The 18361-nt window shown below is 48.7% G+C and overlaps 7 protein-coding genes across 7 annotated transcripts; 1 reads left to right on the top strand and 6 right to left on the bottom strand.

Moving 5' to 3' along the window:
* Window positions 1-702: 702 nt before the first annotated feature.
* N7537_007759 (Leucine Rich Repeat domain protein) lies at window positions 703-2735 on the bottom strand (the record flags this gene model as incomplete). Its single annotated transcript, XM_056898814.1, has 3 exons — window positions 703-2096; window positions 2151-2492; window positions 2549-2735. The coding sequence occupies 3 exons, from the start codon at window positions 2733-2735 to the stop codon at window positions 703-705; spliced, it is 1923 nt and encodes a 640-aa protein (XP_056750890.1).
* Window positions 2736-5468: 2733 nt separating this feature from the next.
* Window positions 5469-6925, bottom strand: N7537_007760 (SET domain-containing protein; the record flags this gene model as incomplete). Its single annotated transcript, XM_056898815.1, has 2 exons — window positions 5469-6494; window positions 6551-6925. The coding sequence occupies 2 exons, from the start codon at window positions 6923-6925 to the stop codon at window positions 5469-5471; spliced, it is 1401 nt and encodes a 466-aa protein (XP_056750891.1).
* Window positions 6926-8652: 1727 nt separating this feature from the next.
* Window positions 8653-10107, bottom strand: N7537_007761 (phosphatidyl synthase; the record flags this gene model as incomplete). The annotated part of the gene is made up of 1 exon (XM_056898816.1): window positions 8653-10107. The coding sequence occupies one exon, from the start codon at window positions 10105-10107 to the stop codon at window positions 8653-8655; it is 1455 nt and encodes a 484-aa protein (XP_056750892.1).
* A 1099-nt stretch (window positions 10108-11206) lies between these two features.
* Window positions 11207-12237, top strand: gldB (putative glycerol dehydrogenase (GldB); the record flags this gene model as incomplete). Its single annotated transcript, XM_056898817.1, has 2 exons — window positions 11207-11614; window positions 11668-12237. The coding sequence occupies 2 exons, from the start codon at window positions 11207-11209 to the stop codon at window positions 12235-12237; spliced, it is 978 nt and encodes a 325-aa protein (XP_056750893.1).
* A 1728-nt stretch (window positions 12238-13965) lies between these two features.
* N7537_007763 (uncharacterized protein) lies at window positions 13966-14243 on the bottom strand (the record flags this gene model as incomplete). Its single annotated transcript, XM_056898818.1, has 2 exons — window positions 13966-14030; window positions 14054-14243. The coding sequence occupies 2 exons, from the start codon at window positions 14241-14243 to the stop codon at window positions 13966-13968; spliced, it is 255 nt and encodes an 84-aa protein (XP_056750894.1).
* A 160-nt stretch (window positions 14244-14403) lies between these two features.
* N7537_007764 (uncharacterized protein) lies at window positions 14404-16643 on the bottom strand (the record flags this gene model as incomplete). Its single annotated transcript, XM_056898819.1, has 3 exons — window positions 14404-16004; window positions 16100-16440; window positions 16612-16643. 3 exons carry the CDS (start codon window positions 16641-16643, stop codon window positions 14404-14406), a joined length of 1974 nt encoding a protein of 657 aa, XP_056750895.1.
* An 816-nt stretch (window positions 16644-17459) lies between these two features.
* On the bottom strand, window positions 17460-18109 carry N7537_007765 (uncharacterized protein; the record flags this gene model as incomplete). Its single annotated transcript, XM_056898820.1, has 3 exons — window positions 17460-17512; window positions 17606-17938; window positions 18100-18109. 3 exons carry the CDS (start codon window positions 18107-18109, stop codon window positions 17460-17462), a joined length of 396 nt encoding a protein of 131 aa, XP_056750896.1.
* Window positions 18110-18361: the final 252 nt, after the last annotated feature.

An 18361-nucleotide genomic window follows, 5' to 3' on the forward strand; every position in this document is an offset into this window, starting at 1 on the left:
AAACAGTGGGAACAGTATCGGATTTCCAAGTCAGATAGATACTTATCAAACTAGAGTTCAATTCTCCAAGGTCTTTCTTAAATGGTTTATTCGGAACGATCTCTACAAATCTCTACATGTAATGCATCACACAAACAAAATGGTTCAGACATACTAATCAACTGACAGGTCATTGGTCCATAGATCTTGAGCACACCTGGGCACCTTCTGGGCACACGGCTATATCAGACCGAGTCTACAAAACAGCTTATAAGAGATAAAGTAGAGACTAGGTAGGTATTTATGAGCAGAGAGACATCCAGATAGATACAATAACGCCATATGAAGCCAGTGATAAGAGAGTAAAAAAAGAACCAGACACCGCTGAAGAGAGAAATCTCAGATGCTATGCAAAAACAAAAGACAAAACGCGACCGAGAGCACGAACCCGAAGCCAGTAGCCAGAATGCCGAAATTCGTAAACCATGTTGCGCGCCGCCATGCATAGACCGGATATCATCATTCATGATCGTAAAAAAAAAAAAAAAAAACAGTAAGCAATAAGCAATAAGCAAATCAAAATAAGAATAAAAAGAAAAAGAAAAAAGAAAAGCCCCTCCAATGAAACGCAAACAGGATATCAAATCAAGGGTATCAGCAAAAGTGATAAAAAAAAAGATCCAGCGAAGACGCTTTTAGGGAGAATAGAACGCTTATAGTAGATCATTTCTTGAACATGTAGTGGCCATAGAGGCCACCGACCTCGCCGACGGCCATGGGGATCTTGCGCATACCCCACCAGCGCGCACCCATCTTCCAGTAACGAGCGCCATCGTCGAGGGGTTCGTGGGGCATGGAGGATGGTTCGCGGACGTACCAGCCACGACGACCGAGGTCTCGCACAGTCCAGCCAACGGAGACGCGCTGAGTCTTAGCACGCTCACGCAGCGGAGTGATAATCTTGTCACTGAACTCAACGACCTGCAAGGGGTAGCTTTGGTTGGAGAGCAGCAAACAAGTGCTAGTGTTGAAGATGGCTCCGATGGTCATCTGCGGTACCTTGGCAAGATCGAGGTAGCAGAGAGTGCTGGGGGCATCGATTTCGACTCCTGTGGCTGGGTTGCGGTATCGACCGAAGAACGAGTTCAAGTCCGCGACTGAGAGATCCGCAGAGCTGAGACCCAGCTCCTCCAGGTGCTTGGTCAAAGGCACCAAGAGTGGTACATGGTCCGAGGTGATCTTTGCTCCGCCTAGGTTGAGGGAGCGGAGAGTATCGGGAAGATTCGGCAGCAGAGCAGAGACATCGGTTTCTTCCAGAAGACGGAAACGGGTCGGGTCCGTCAACAGGTTCAGATACACGAGAGACTCATTGACCGATGGGTGGGTGGTGAGGAAGTTAACCAGGGCGGACGGACGGAGGCGGGTGCATCGGGACAAGCTCAAGTGCGAGATACGCGCAGTCTCGGGGATGGCGACGAGGGCTGAATCGTTAACTTGAGTGTGAGTAAGGTCGAGGTGCGTCAAGTTGATCAATCGCGGGAGGAGGTTGTCGAACATGGGAGCGGGGATAGTGCTGCATTCGTGAAGCGAGAGCCGTTTCAGGTTGGGCAAGGTCATGGACAACGCAGGCCCACCGACCAAGGCTTCCTGGAAAACCCCGGAGAATGCTTGAGTCGAGCAACCGCAGAAATCCACGGCGCGCAAGTTCGGCAGTCCCATGAAGAGCTTCCGGATCACATCCACGCTGATGTCGCCTTCCAGATGTTCCTGCAGCAGACATTCCTTCAAATTGGGGAGCAATTCCAGGCACTGCAAGAGGGTCTTGGAGGTCAGGTTCTGAATTTCAGCGTTCATCTGCTTGGTGCGACCCAGGCCGACGGAGGTGAAATGCGAGAAGTCCAGACGGCGCACCAATGTTCCCAAAGCCGGATACTGCGACATATGATTCAAAGCCTTGGAGAAAATGATGGAGTGTGGGAAAGTCATGTTCCTGTACAAGACACCCAAAGTAGCAGCGTGCAATGTGTGGGATGTAAGCAGGCACGAGACCAAATCCACGTTGCGAGGGGCGTAGCCATTTGGTGGAAGATCGACCGCAAGGTTAGAGATGATTTGATCTACCAACAGTTGTTAGCACATGAGAAACAAGAATGGCAAGAACAACTTCTTACCAAGAACCTCTGGGGGGAACCTCTCCAAAGGCGATGTACCAGGAGGGGTCTGCAACACCTCCACCTCGGGGGCCTTGGGTGGGAGAAGCTCCTTGGCTTCAGGCTCGGGGGCTTCCCATGCCCAGCCCTTTGCCTGTAGGTTTCCGAGCCCACGGAGATCACTGTAGCTGCGGCTCAAACTCTTCCCGCCCAATCGAATCTGCTTCCACCCGAGGAATCCACCACAAGGACAGCAAAAGTCCGGGGCCTGTTGCATCTGGGTGGGGCGCTCGATCCTGCGCTCTTGATCCTGCTCTTGGGGAGATGGTGCTTGTTGGGTGTCCACGAACGATTGCGCAATTCCTATAGTACCGATCACGTCAGCCTCCAGCCTGGATTCGTACATCTTCGGTACATACCGTCCTCAGTATCTTCTTTGATAGAACCGAAGGATGGGCGACGCTGGCTGCTCGATCTGGAGCCGTCCGGGGTGCTGCAGGGTGAGGGAGAGGAGTCGCGTGAGTGGAAGTGATCACCACAGGGAATTGAAGAAAGTCGAGGGAATGCTGGCTTGGGCTGCGAAGGAGCAGGAGTAACGAAGGCCATGGTGAAGAGGAAGAGGCCCTCTATAAAGGGCCCTTAGTGTACAGTGACTAGTTGAGAAGTACCTTGGAACAGGTGGAAACACAAAAAAAAAAAATAAGTCTACCGAAATTTAAAACCGAAAAGGCTCCTCCAGATTGCAAAAAAGGAAAGAAAAAATAATAGGCCCGGTCAAATCGAAGAAGTGTTAAGACCGAGGGCAAGTTTAGGGCTCTCCCAGAGGGGCGGCGGGGAAGAAAAAAAACGAAGCTGTTAGTCACGGAAACGGATGAACCGGCGTTGCACAACTTTGTAGGTAATATGGCTTTTTTTTCCGATCGGACAAGGATTAAGACTTCAGTTTTGAGACTTTTGAGAAGTTAATGAAATGAAAGTGAAAGTGGAAAGTTGAAGATCGAAAGAAATGCAAAGAAATGCACCATGGGTCATGGCCACATGGGGCGAATTATTTTGATTTTTGATTTTTAAAGAAAATAACGGGTGAACTGATTGATTACGGTGGCGGATCTCAATTCTGTTTTTATTTTTTTCAGTTTAATTCTTTTTATTTTAAATATCAAAATTGAAAATTGAAAATTGCCAAAAAAAAAAAGTAGAGGAACTGAGTGGATATGAATCAATCTATATATATCAAATTATATACTCCATATATCGATGCTATACTTCCTTATATCACAACTAAACTGATTAAGTTCGTGTTAGTTCCCCAAGCTACCCCTGCAGACCCCATTTGCTTTTTTTTTATTTTGTATGCATGCGGAAATGGCGTCATACCCCCGAATTTGGACCTGATAGACATATTCATTTATTAAAGATATAAAGTACGAGGAACTTGGGAGTACATATACATATACAATAGGATATAATAGGACAAGGATGTGTAGCTAAATGTATGGTACTATTGTCCCAAGTATAACTACAACTCCAATTCTATGACATAATATCCCAAACCTTCTTAGATCCCACCAAGAAACTTCCTTAGTGACAGGTCAGCAGATCTCGAGAATCCGATGCATCCGTTGAACTGTACCCCAGACCACGAGTTGCTGTTACTTAATATATTACTATTCATGTGGCTACTATTACTAAGTTCCTCGACGTAAACCAACATTCACTTTCTCTTTTTGGAGATCATGCGGGGATAGAAACGCTATTACATAATGACAACACCCCTGTCACCTGATGTTCTTACCGTGTCCCCTTTCAGATCCAAATTGGGTGATCCCGATAATTTGTACAATGTCAATTCAAGTCTCGGAGTTCCGATGGAGCAATAATAGATCCACTAGCTCATCTTAATGGTCTAATATTCGGAATAGTGACTCTAGTACTCCCTATCTGACTCGCCCATACAACATATTCCGTACCCTCCTCGCTACTCGCTACTCTCACCGACTTTGCTTGTCTCCCAGAGCCAAGCCCGGTGATCCACGGTCATGCCACGATTATGCAGTCGATCGTCAAAGCCAAGCCTATAGTTTCCCCCTTAAATATCTATACATGACCACCCCGCTTTCTTCCCTCCTACCTACCTCCGAGGGGAAGAAAAACAGTCCTTGGAATCCATCGGCTTCTCCCCAGCCCGGTCCTGCATTCCTGTCATCCTGACCGAGTTGAAAGTCGACCGGATTGCTGACTAGCACTGCATCTTTGGTACCACCTGTGCACTTGTCAGACAGGTTTGGCAAAGGCTTAGTTCTCGCGCTGCAGTTGAACAAACCTAGGAGCAATGCAACCCAGTTCGGGTTGAAAGGCTTGATGGGGGGTGCTGGCGTCATTCGAGTCACAGCTCTCTCCTAGTCTCTTGGGTTTGGCCGGAGTGCAGCAAGTGGGTACAGCATGGGAAGGGCTTGACTGCATGCCGGCCAAGCCCTGGTCGTGTTGAAGGTGCACTTCCGCGGAGTTGCGCTTGCCGCCAAGGCCTCCGCATTGCTCAAGCAGACAAGGAGGCGAACCAAGTCTTGGTCCTGCTCTCCTTGCTCTACTTATAGGTTCTCCCGCACTAATCTCAACCAAGAATGTTACTAGACTATAGCCAAATGGTCTGGCTACGTTAAAACCGTGAGTTCCTACCCCCCTGGTTTTGTCTTTTGAATCTCGAGAATCTTTCAAAGCAACTCTTTCCCTGATGAACGTTTTTTAAGCGTTTCCTATTACCTGACACCCCAATCATACTATGTATTCTTGGGAATGTTGAAATCTATGTGGATACTGAACGGAAAAAAGCAATGTCATTGCGTGAAACCATTAGCATGGCATATTGTGTGCGAATGTATCTTGTTTTCACAATCTACTTAAACACACGTTGACAATGGCAGCAAATCTAGGTATCGCTTCGATCAACACCGCCGTACCTCGGGCTGGATCCGGGCCGCGGGGGCCATAGGGTCCATGTGGGTCATTGGATGAGAGCTAGCTCCACGTAAATTCGGAGCGAAACATTGCCAGAAAAACCTCAAGACAAACCAGCCAATCATCGAGACCACCATGATGAAATAGAGGCCCCGAGAAAGCGAAAACAAGACCGGAAGACGATGCGATGGGGTATTTATGTCGGGGCACCGCAAGTCCATTATCTATGGAAAACTATCTAGGTAGACTCAAAAAAAGAAAGATTAGTTTGCACAAAAAAGGGCAATTTTCAAACACCATATCCTCGAACTCCTTCACTTGTAGCTATCTACAACCACTGCTCGCTTTGGCACAGAGCAATGCGACTTGCAGATGTACACTCGTCTATTTACCGTGTCTCCACAACCATTTCTCAAACTCATCCGAACTTAACCCCCGAGGCACCTGGTTTTTCAAACTCTTCCATTTCATCAACAATCCAAAACTTGCATGCGTTTTGGGATCCTCCATCAGTTTCTGAATCCTTTTGGTTTCCGGGTTATTCTCCCCCTCGCACGCCAACCTTGCTCTATATGATCGCTCTGCAAAAACCCTAGCCCGCGCCTGATCCCCTTGCACGATGCAGATCTGGAAAGCATCATAGTAAAGCCTAGTGAGATGAGCACCGGGAGTACCTTCAAACTCCTCTTCGAGGATTTGGAGAAGAGCTCGACAGTCTTTGAGACAGTCCCCCGGGCTATGCATCACCCGAAGCGCATTGCCTATTTCGGCGTCAAGGTGTTGGATTTGGCGGCGGCGCTCGTCACTCTGTTTTAGTTCAGCAGGTGGCCTGGAGCAGATGCTGCAATCACAATCGAAACCAAATGCGTTCTTCAGATGACGACGTCGCTCGTCTGAGGGGCCCCCATGATCATAAGGGATGGTGATCTCTTCTCCCGCTGCAATAAACCGGACGGCATAGATGTTTTCGTATCCTGAAGCACTGTTCCAGCTGTTGTGTGCGTTAGGCAGACAGCTGTGGTTGATCCGCGAGATAGTAGGATAAATGCCTCCAATCGGAGAATCAGGTCCGCATGGCAGAGCGTTTGTTCGGACAATGCCACTGAACGGTTGCTTTCCAGGGAAATTGTTGTGCAAGGAAAAAAACTGGCGTTGAGCGTCTTTTGGTAGCTTTCGCAGCTCAATTGAAATTTGTTTTTCTATCTTAGCTGCGCTTACAACATTCGAGGTTGTGAAAAATGGCTTTTCGGAAATAATCAGTTGGCCTTTCGCAATGTTGAAACGCGCCACAAGGCCTTGTCCCTTCCCTAGCACTGGCTTCACTTCATACAGTGGCAAGTTCAGTTCACGGATTGGGTCAGTGCCGAGCACAAATTGTGCTAAGGTGGTTGGCACTTCCGGTTCATCGAACTAATTATTCATGTCAGAGAGCGGATGTGATTCGTAACCGTTTCAACATAGAATACCTGCTCATAGGACCTAATTGATCGTTTCACATCATCCAAAGCATAGTAGCCCGATATCCCGTCGCCCTCATCCCAATTACGAACTCTCGATCCGAACCAGCAACTGGCTACTCGGCTAACGGTATCGATATAGTCCCTCAATCCGCCGGTGTCCTCATTTGGGATCGTTGCGCCAAAACGAAGGAATTTGTGGCATTCAAGTGGAAGCAGTAGGTCTGGGTCGGACTTAAATGCAATGTAGTTAGGCTTCACTTCGACTTGATCATCGTTTTGGTAATTCTCTCTGATAAATTTAAAGACTCTTTCCCAGTTGTGTTTGTCTACCAGCCCTTTTGATAGACGTGGAACTATGTCGAAACCTCTGTAGGAACCCATATTATCGGCTAAGTTATTAGTGAAAGAGAATCGTTATGGATCATCAAATATTAAAACGAAACAAAGGGAGGGTGTACTTCTATGAGCAGGCTGTTTAGTGTGGGGTGGGTTTATAGGCGCAAGAGAGAGAAAGAGAGAGAGAGAGAGAAGGACTTATGTCCCTACTGGCCAACTGAGGCTAACTATATAGCTAGTGATATCCTAAAAAGCAAGGCAGTACCCAGCCCAATGTGGTGCTTACCACCCCTGCTGGTTTGGGCCGCACTGGTGTAATGTGAACCTTTGATTCTAGGTACCTTTTCTCTAGGATATATATAGAAAAGGTACTTCAAATGTGGACAGAGCATTATGCCGGGTGATAGCAAACACACATCCCAAAAGAGGGGTTACACCAGGGCTCCTTATGTGAAAGGTAGTGATTCTACGCCGTTCTACGTAGAAGAATGTGAGATCCAGGGAAACATGATAACCCATTTTTATCAGTCCATACTTAAATACAGGTCTATCAATAGTGCGAGGCTCAAGGGACCTTCATGGTGCGACTCATTAGCTATAGAGAAAGTATAGCGAACCTCATATCATCAAACCCCGTTCTAGTCTAGGAAAGGACCTGTTTTAACCCTTTCGCCATGCTCAGTTTCAGATATTTGGCATGTCTCATAATGTATGGGTGGGCGATGTAGCCAGAGAACAACCCAACCAGCGCAAACGCAACCCGAGACAAGTCTCGCGTCCTCGTCGCCGGGCATACCTGTTGTAACGCCATGATCTAGAAGGCTGGAGTAGAACGTAAATTGATCTAAACAAGTGCGGTTACCGGACTCATAGCAACTCATAGCGGGTGTGTCTTGGAGGTGCTGGGTATTGACTTCTGGCGGTTAGATACTATATAGTGTGGGTTCTTGCCTGTGTATGTCTTGGGATTTGACAAACAGCTTCTTTGCTTTTTTTTTTTCTTTTCTGTATTCTTCTAGTTCCCCACTTTCCCGAGACATGCGTGGTCTAGGCGTAGAAGTGTAGACAAAATTGAAAATTATGGATTTGATGTTTTTGGTATATGCGCTGGTGTAAATATACAAGTTTTTGACAGTAGCTTATTTATATTCTGTGTAAGTCAAGTATTAAAGCTATCATATGCATCCATGGATAGATCTGCACGATATAGACGTGGAAATAGAAAACGCATCCACAAGAGCTTCAGTAGTAAAGGACAGACGATACATCACCATGTCGTCAATGATTGCTTTTTCTGGAATAATAGAACCTTAACAATACGAAGATTTTACAGAGAAAATTACACCGAAATGATAGGAAGAGACTGGTTGACGACATCAATGATGAAAATTGCATATGGTATTGGGGGGATATAGCTGCATGCGGAAATGTGTAAAATAGGAAAAGACAAAACAAAAGCTTCTTCGGGTCATAGCACATGAGAATCCAGTCTAAAAATGGGGGAAAAAAAGCAGGTCGAAACCACCGACCATCCACATTGTAAAAAAAATAGTCTTTTCTCAAATCGATAATTCAAATCGACATGACAAAGGATATCAGAAGTCCTAAAGCCCAAATTTAAGGGGCACATGCATCGAAGTGGAAATAAAAGAAGTCTATGAAATGACATGGCATGGAGGAAAAACAGGAAAACGCCACGGAGATCCTTCTCAATACCAGTGTCACTTTTTTTTAAGTTTCGTTTCAGCGTGAAAAGATCAGAAAGTGATCATTTACTCAATAGCGGAGGCACCGTCGCCGTGGGTGACGGGGTTGACCTTGGGGTTCCACTTGAGCTTGAAGTCGGCGCCGAGCTCCTTGGCGACGGCAGCCTTGACGGCCTCGAGGACGTTGTTGAAGACACCGAAGTTGGCAGGGCTGTTGGGGTCGTTCTCGCCCTCCTTGCCCTGGAAGACACCAGTGCGGACCAAGCAAGTGTTCCAGCCGTACATGTTTCCACCGATGATATCGGAGGCGGGGTTGTCACCGACCATGTAGATGTTATCGGGCAGACGGGAGACACCGTGGAGCTCCTCCATCCAGGCCTTCATGACCTCATCGGCGTAGGTGTAGGTAGCACGCTCGGGCTTACCGTAGACAACACGCTCAAGGTCGACACCGGTAAGAGTCTTGTACTGAGCCTCAACGGAGATACGGAAGGCACCCTGGGTGAGACGGGGGAGACCCTTGTGCTCGGTGGGCATGAGAAGATCACCCTGGGAGAAGTAAATGGGGATGCGGGTGGCGACGGGGTCCTTGGCCTTGGTCATGAGCTTGCCGTCCTCGGCGAGCAGGAGATCCATAATGACCTGGAAGTCGGTCTGGTAGTCACGGGAATCGGCGAAGACCATGATGGCGTCGAACTTCATCTGGGAGAAGTCGCGGGGCTTGGCCTCGGCGCGCTCGGCGTCGGTGAGAGTGGCCCAGGGGGAGATGGAGGGGTCCCAGGCGAGGAGATCCTTGGGGTGGACGACGGTCTTGAAGCCGTAGTTCTCAGCAACCTCGCGGATCTTGAAGCCTTCACCACCAACAACCAGAACGGTCTCGTAGTACTCAGCCAAGGCCTGCATGGGAGTGTGGGATTGAATGAACTGGTCGGTGGAGATGGGCTGCTCGAGGATCTCGGATAGCTGAGCACAGCGAGCCTCCTCGGTCTTACCACCACCGTTGGTGAGGAGAATGTGGGGGATACGGATGCCGAGCTCGTTATCGCCGTTGAGCATCTTGAGGGCGACCTTGGCCTCCTCAATGGCGTGGTTACCGTGTGCCAGCACACCATCAATGTCGAAAGCGAAGGCCATGTTCTTGGCCTTGGTAGTCTTCTCCTTGTTAATATCCTGGACCTGAGAGGCTAAGATATCCCGGGAGACTGAAGGAGTACCGCGCTGCACAGATGAGAGGCGGGACAGACGGGGGGAGCGGGGGATGGGGAGCGAAGTGCCGAAGGAGTTACGTGAGCCCCGGCGGTCTTTCATGGAGGGAGACAAGCTCAAGTTGTGCATGAATTGAGCGGCATCACTGATGGCGCTGCGGGTGGCGGGGATCTCGACGGTGTTGCCGCCCGAGGGGATGGCGAGGCCGGAGGCAGCACGTTGATCCCGGGGAGAGAGAGCACCATGGGGGTCCTGGGCGCGGGGATCCTGGGAAGCAGGATCAACTGCGAGATCAGAGTCCTCGATGCGAGCCATGATGAAGGTATTGAATGTGGGGGAGGAAGTAGAAGGATGAATGAGCTTCTACTTGGGAGTCACTGGATTTAGGACTCAGGGAAGAATTGAAGTTGTGAAAAAAAAGGAGAAGGATACTGAAAATTGACAGATAAGGAAGCAAGATGGCAAAGGAGGGAGTTCAGCAGAGTATATATACAGGTCATATCTGATACCGGACTCAAGACAAACGAAATTGGTATTTTGCCATTGAGGTTACGAGGGATCCACTCACCGGGTATCATCATTCCTAGGAATTATCGTCATCATTTAGCAAGATATAGGGTGGACCATTTCTCGCAATGAGACAGGCTGGTAGAGGGTACCTGCGTCATTGTGGCTGACACACTGTCTTTCCATGTACCCAATACACGGGACACTCTCCTTCCCGTGGCCGAATTGAATCAGAAAGACGTTGATTGGACAGGACCAGACTCGCTGGGCCGAATATGAAGCAACGCAGCACGCCGAGTGGGTAGAAAGAGGCCTGGGACGGACGGACGATTGGACTAGAGCGCAGTTCGCCCGTGGACCGACATGAGATCGATGGAGCCGATGACGATCAGGCCAAACGCTCGAAGCACCGTTTCGGTTGGTGATGTCATTGGACTGGAGCTTTGAAATTTACTAGTGGTAATTTTGCGCTTTTTTATTTTTTTATTCTTATTTTCTTACATATTCCGATTATTTTATTAATATATTATAATATTTGATGGATTTGATTTTGATTTTATTTTGTCGGGATAAAGAACAAGAGTCAGGGTTTCTGATCGACAAATAGAAAAGGAAAGTATGGCTAAGTTGCAATATCTGTCTATTGTATGAACTGCCAATATGTTGTATATTGCAATAATGCAATTCAAAAGGTCAATTGAAATGAAATTATTAAAAGAAATATTATATAATTTCCAATTCCCACGGTTCTCCTGCCCCTCCTGCCCCTCACACCCCCTCCACCCCACTTCCCAACATCGTCATCGCTCTCTAAGCTCTCCCCACTCTTCTATCTTCTTATCTTCTAACAACTCGTATCTTTTCCACTTTTTATTCTCTTAACTATATTCAAATTTACATTGCAACCATGTCATCTGGAAAGACTTTGACACTGAACAACGGGGTGACCATCCCTGCCGTTGGTTTTGGTACCTTCGCCAGCGAGGGCTCCAAGGGCGAGACCTACGCCGCCGTCACTGCTGCCCTCAACACAGGCTACCGTCACCTTGACTGTGCTTGGTTCTACCTCAATGAGGATGAGGTCGGTGAGGGCATCCGTGATTTCCTCAAGGCCAACCCCTCCGTCAAGCGTTCCGACATCTTCGTGACCACCAAGGTCTGGAACCACCTGCACCGTTACGATGACGTCCTCTGGTCCATCAACAACTCTCTTGAGCGTCTGCAGCTCGACTACGTTGACCTCTTCCTTGTCCACTGGCCCATTGCTGCCGAGAAGGATGGCCAGGAGAAGCCCAAGATTGGCCCCGATGGAAAGGTGAGATTTCCCCGCAACAAGCACACGAGCAGCTCCCAACTAACCTTTCGTAGTACGTGATCCTCAAGGACTTGACCGAGAACCACGAGGAGACATGGCGCGCCATGGAGAAGCTGTACGCTGATGGCAAGGCCAAGGCCATCGGTGTGTCCAACTGGACCATCCCCCAGCTTGAGGCTATGGCCAAGTTCGCCAAGGTCCAGCCTATGGTCAACCAGATTGAGATCCACCCCTTCCTGGCCAACGAAGAGCTGGTGCAATACTGCTTCGCCCACAACATCCTGCCCCAGGCCTACTCGCCTCTGGGCTCGCAGAACCAGGTCCCCACGACAGGCGAGCGGGTCAGCGAGAACAAGACCCTGAACGGTGTTGCCGAGAAGGGAGGCAACACCCTTGCCCAGGTTCTGATTGCCTGGGGTCTGCGTCGTGGTTACAGTGTGCTCCCTAAGAGCTCCAACCCCAAGCGCATCGAGTCCAACTTCAAGAGCATCGAGCTCAGCGATGCCGACTTCGAGGCTGTCAACGAGGTGGCCAAGTCCCACTACTGCCGCTTTGTGAACATGCGGGATACCTTCGGCTACGATGTCTGGCCTGAGGAGACTGCTAAGGGTCTTTCTATTTAGATTTTGTGGCCAATTTACAAAAAGACAAGAATAATACCCCAAAAACGGGGATTTTGGGTGGAAATGAGTTAATGAACGGACTACGAACTCTGTTAGATGAATTGGACATACCATTGATCTCACTCTATTTACTGTGTTTCAGCTGTACCGTAGATTGTACAACGCATGTGCATTCCTAAGTATAACTCGGAATCTTTTTGAGCTCTTTCATTTGACCTGGCCCTAATCACCCAATCTCACACACCGGCTGCCACAGCCTTCATTTCGTAGGTCCAATCACCCACCCAAGATCCACCCATCAAGAATGTCTACATCCAATGAACGAGTCGAGTCAAACCAAACCAACCTGGAATAAGATTGCACCTAATATTGAGATTATGGTAAGGAAATAATTGAAAAAGGAACTTTGCAAAATTTGCAAAAAAGGACCCTGCAGTTGTAACAGTGTAGTACAACATACGGAGTATATTCATAGAAGTATGGCCTAGGATCCTACAACCAATGAGCAAAACAAATCACCCTCGAATGAAAAAAAAAAAAACATAAAAACAACCCTTAGGGTTACACTGTACCTGACAAGGCAACAACTTATTCGGAAATAATGTTACCAAAGCAGCCAAAAAAAAAAAAGACTGTCCAACATACAACCGTTGTATAACTTGTATACTACAAGAAGTCATATTATTCAAAAAATACAACTCTAAAAAGCGGATAGCAATTCCATACAAAATAGGAGCAATGTGCTCCGAGCCCTGCGGACGATGTCATCTCGCGTTTGACTTGTGGCTCTCGGAAGTCCCTGCGCCACTCAAGGGGCTTAGCGTTCTCGCGCGCTTACCGCATTAGGCCTTAGCGTTGATGACTACTGTTCAAACCGGGAGATATCGGATGTATACGGGGTAATTGGCTATGGAATATTAGAATCGGATGGGATATTGGTTGGGGTTAACACCGAAACGCCGAATAGGGTAATAGGGTCTTGGATTATGTGGTCAGAGCACATTGCTTGGTGTTTACTTTTGTAACATTTGCTCATTGAATATTTGATTAGCGCTTTAGGAGTTTATTTACTATTGGTTTACGCAGTGGTGTCTACGTATCGGGCTAGTATAGTGTAGTTCTCTTTCCATTGGGCCGATCAGTGACGGGATGCACTTACGATTTTGTATGGGATTTAATGCCTCATTTCTTGGGTAATGAAATTTAGCTGCGACTTTCTGGTTCGGGTTTTATGATGCCGGGTGTTGAGATCGCGTATCCCGATTAAGCCGATAGGGGAGGAACTTCGGGGGATTGTATTACATGGTCGAAGTTTGTTAACCTGTTTCTTGCCCTACAATAGGGAGGGTGGTGGGTAGGACATGGGCACTGCACTATTGGGATGATACAGTCTGAGTTAGTATTCACATTGGACGTACTCGTAGGACAAAGTAACGTGTTCGCTGCCAGTGGGACGCCATATGAGATACAACTGCATCCACAATTTACATTGTATGGAAGACATTGCAAATCCCAGCGCAGCCAGCTTGCAGATTTGCTCTGAGCTTTTGCAAATATCAAAACAAGGGACCAGCACGTATCGGCTATCGGTACGGGTCACAACCTTGGAAGGCAACTGTATACTCTTTGTACAATTGGAGGTTACTCAATTCAGAAAAGACTTCTGCAAACCAGTGGCATGAGGGATCATCAACGGGACAGATGCACAGCCCGCTGCAATAATGTAGTCTAGGGCTTGTCAAAGCGGCTAGGTGCATAAGCTAGTACTGCGCGAATATTTTTGAACCCGAGGGCTGTAGTCAGGAAATGAGAATACATAGGACAACCTTCCAAAATTGGAAATTAGAATGCCCCTCATACCAAATCCGAGGGGCAGAGGGGCAGAGGGGCAAGCGTGGCGCAACGGCACAGACGTCATTCTGCATAGGGCAGGTGAACCGTGCAGTTAATCTTATCTTAATCAAGGTGAAGTGAAAAGGTTTCAATTCCACTAAGAATGCATACATGAAATAAAGAAAACAAAACGAGCAATTGGTATCTTAAAACACAAGCAACTCCCCGGGTAGATAAAGAGTGTCAGAATGAGAACCGAGGTATAAAAGGACCGTAGAGAAGGGGTATAAGGGTGGGATAATCCAATGAGAACCGCACTATATTGGGTAACAATCAAGATCTCGACCGAACGCGCCGAGCCGTGGGCGTGCACCCTGCGCTCATCTGAAGCATACTATGCCGATGCGCATCGTCTGTGCTTTGTGAGCTGCGAGTGGGGATACCGCTGACGAAAGGCTGATCCGCGGAGGTATTAGCACTCTTGGAAGCTCGTGCGGGAAGCTTGGACGAGCTGGGAGATTTTGGAGCAAGCTTGCGGCGGCCCTTAGTAGGTGTGGAGGGGGCAACCGCAGCCACGGCGGACGCCGAGGCTGCGGGAGGCTTGCTTGTGCTGCGACTTCCAGTCTTAACTGGGGTACCGGACCCTAAGATACCCGAGTCGCCCAAACGCCTCACCCGGCGTGAGCGCGGGGTTACAGTAGCAGGTGCAGTAGTCGGGGTTAGGCCGCTCTCGGTAGCCCCACTGTCTGCATTCTCGTCTGCCTTTAGTGTTCGGCTACGGCTGCTGCGATGAGCCGACTCTGCTTTCTTCGCTGAGCGCTTGCTTTCTGGTCGCGGGCGAGGCGTTGCACCCACGTCATTCGTGCATCGGCCACCCTCCTCTTCATCTTCCTCGTCCATTGGCTCTCTGTACTCTTCATACACGGCCATGCGCTCCTCGTTCCACGACACTTGCTTTCGCGGTTTGTTCAGCCCACGGAAACTAGTTTCCTTGAAATTTGACCCCTCACTCTGTGAATTGCCCAGCTGGAGATCTTCCTGGCTTGACTGTTGAGCCAGAGCTTCGAGGGCGACTATGGGAGTTACAGATTTACCCTTATTGAGCCGGGTATTGCGCTTTGTAGCCATAGCCACCTGCTGGGTCTCAGTTCGCTGTTGAAAAACGAATTCTGTCCCTTTAGCTCGGCGGAATGAGATAGTGTTGCGCATGGTAGGGGTACTCGCGCCTTTGGTACGGGTGCTTCGGCGATAGGCAGGGCTTGAAGGAGCCTGTTCTTCCTTGATCTCTTTGGGGATGATATCCTCGGCGCCACGTTTGACGTCATATTTACTAGGCGAGAATTGCAACTTGACAGGTGAAGGTGAGTTGGTTGTCAGCTCCTCTAACACGCGGCGTGGTGGCGGTGTTGAGCATTCAACCACTGGCGACTCCTCTGGGCTGGAAGACATCTCCGTTGATTTCGCATCTTCGGGGTGCGTGGCCTTGGCGGCCCGCTTCGCATTCGCCCTGGACAGGAAGTCGTTGAGCAGCTCTGCATCCTCTCCATCCAAAGAGCTTCGCAGTGCCGATCGTACCAACTTGATCTCCTGCTCTTGCGTCAGGTCTTGCACGGACTCTGTGGTGGACACGGCGGTGGCCATGTCCACTCCTGCACTGTCGATCGCACTCGGTACGCCTTGGCTGGATGGTCTAGACTGCAGATCCTGCACCGTGTTTGCGTCGGATGCTGAAATATTCAGATCCGTGGCCATAGCGTCGTTGTAAACCGGCGTCTTAGAATTCTTCCACATATCGCTGAGCGGCTGGGGTGACGCATTCGTAGCTACGTCGCCAACAACATTATTAAGCGTTCCCTCGGGCTGGTTCGCAGTGAAACCAAACACCCCCTGGGAGCCCTCGTCGTGGATGTTGAAATTGAATTCGGGCAACTTGCCTGCAAATTATCAGATAAAAGGTCTTTCTAAATGCAGAGCGCGAGATGCGATGTGCGATGTACACATGACTCGCGTAATAGTGAAAGAAACTTACGTCGCTTCCGAGACGCCTGCATCTCCCATTTAGTCTCAAGAAAAGACCGACCACGTTGCTCAGCTTCAGTCTCCTGGTCCGCATCGGCGGGGTCAACACACTGGCGCTTCACGCCGCGCTGATAATCTGAGTTTTTAGAGGCACTGATCCCTGAGGCCTGGCTTTCTGCCGCAGTACTCATACTGGTAAACGGAAAGCGAATGCGCTTCCAGAGCTTTCGTGACTTATCTCCGGCCCGGACAGGCGTCGAGGGTTTGCGATCCCACAGTCGCGGCAAGGCGCTCAGAGCTTTGATAGGTGTGAAACTGAAGGAACTTTCAGCGGGAGGGTTGGCAGAGCTGCTGGCGCGTAAGGCAGTTTGTGTTAGTGTCAAGTTTCAATGGCGGTATCTCAAAATAAAGGGGAAAGGTGATCGGGCCCCTGAGCGAGAGGCGCGAATGATCGATTTTGATACAAAGGAAACAAAACAAATATTCAATCCAAACTCAGAAAGAAAGAAAGAGTAGACATACCATGCTTGCGGTGAGGGGGGGTGGTTCTCCATTGTTGTTGACGCGCGTAGAATGTGTCAAAGCCGTTGGAATTCGATTTGGTGACGAGGTATGTTCGAGTAATTTATATGGATCAACCCACGTTATCTAATATAATGCCAAAAAAAGATGCAAATCAAAGGTCGCGACTGAGCGTGCCCCTCAGTAAAATGTCGGATTGTCGTGATGGATGCGAAAGTTATGAAGCGGGCCGTTGTGGTTTTGCTTTGTATTTTAGCCCGTTGCCCTGCCAACCACCGCATGGGAGAGCCCAACGTGGACATAGTGTCGATCATGAATATATAGAATCTCGTTTCGAAGTCGCATTATTTGTGGTAATTCAATTCCAATCCATGCCAGAGCTCAAATCGTGAGGCACTTGGTATATTTATGGTTATCTGGACTATATATATCTTAGCCAACAAAGGTACTGAAAACTATTGCGAGGCATAGCAAATATATTTATATAGCTTAGGGTAAAAGTAGGTTGAAATCATAGTCGCTCTGAGAGTTTACTACATCTTACAGATGTATTTCCGCCGGAGCTCGGGCATACAATGTCTTTATAGGAAAGCCATCTATCTACAAGGATGACAGGTGATGATCCTTCCAGATATCACGGATTGACCCTGGAGTAGCCTTGAATAGCTTTCGTTTACACTGTGGCAGTGAATTGAAGCAGTTCCGCCTACATATGCTCTCCACGGGTGAGCGAACACTGCCGGCTGCTCGTAGACCACATGTACTCAAAGAACTGCAAGCTAAAGAATCAAGTCGTATATCATTATTCATATCATATGCTGGCAGAGAGTCTCCAAATACGCAGAGACTCATAGCAACTTCTCTGCCAAGTCACGTTCATCAAAGGGATCCCCGAATTCATCTACACATAAAACAGTTAGTCAGCATACTGTACAGAAATCCATGGATGCAAAACAACCTAAGCTCGACCAAACAGATGTTGGAAGCCACATACCTAGCTTGAAATCTCTATCAACAAGATATTCCATAGCACGCTGGTAATCCTCCTGAGCACGCTTGCTCTTCCACGCCGCAACGCTTGAGTCAACCGTCTTCTCCGCAGTCTGTCCACCGAGCTGTTCTAACGCAGTCCCAATGTCACCAACAGAAGCACCAGCCTCCTGCTTTGTCTGGGATCCAGGAGGGGAAAGCTCCGATACGTCAACGCCAGCCGAGGAAGCTTGGGCGGTGCCGGTCGGAGTGCGGGCGCCGGTTCTAGCGCTGTCGTCGGGACGGATGGAGTCGACGGAGGAGGTCATTGTGGAGTCACCGTCTGGGTCTTTGGGATCTGGCAGGTGTTTGTTAATGGATGTAACCCCCGGGTTTGTAGTTTGTAGCAAGGAAGAAGAGGCGGGTGCATATGTGGGTAATGGAGCGCTATCGATATCGCGGGCCCACTGTGCCTCTCTCGGCTACTTCGTATAGCCTTGAGGGAATAAGAAGACCTACCAATCGCCATTGTTGGGAATTAAACGAAATGGGTTAGATGGTTGATTCGTAGTTTCTAAAGTTCCCAAAACTTCAAGGCGCGGGGAGTGGAGAGATCAACGGTCGACAGGCGGTGGCCCCGGGGGCTCTCAAATGAATTTTCTTCTTCTTTCTTCCCCAGCTTATATACTCCATGAACATACCAATCATTGCTGGCCTGTGTGATTAGCATATTTTCATTAGAGTTGTTTTTCGATATTTTTCTATTTTTAACCCTGCTATC

Source organism: Penicillium hordei, assembly GCF_028827395.1.
Source record: "Penicillium hordei strain IBT 12815 chromosome Unknown utg000004l_segment0_segment0, whole genome shotgun sequence".
Lineage (NCBI taxonomy): Eukaryota > Fungi > Ascomycota > Eurotiomycetes > Eurotiales > Aspergillaceae > Penicillium > Penicillium hordei.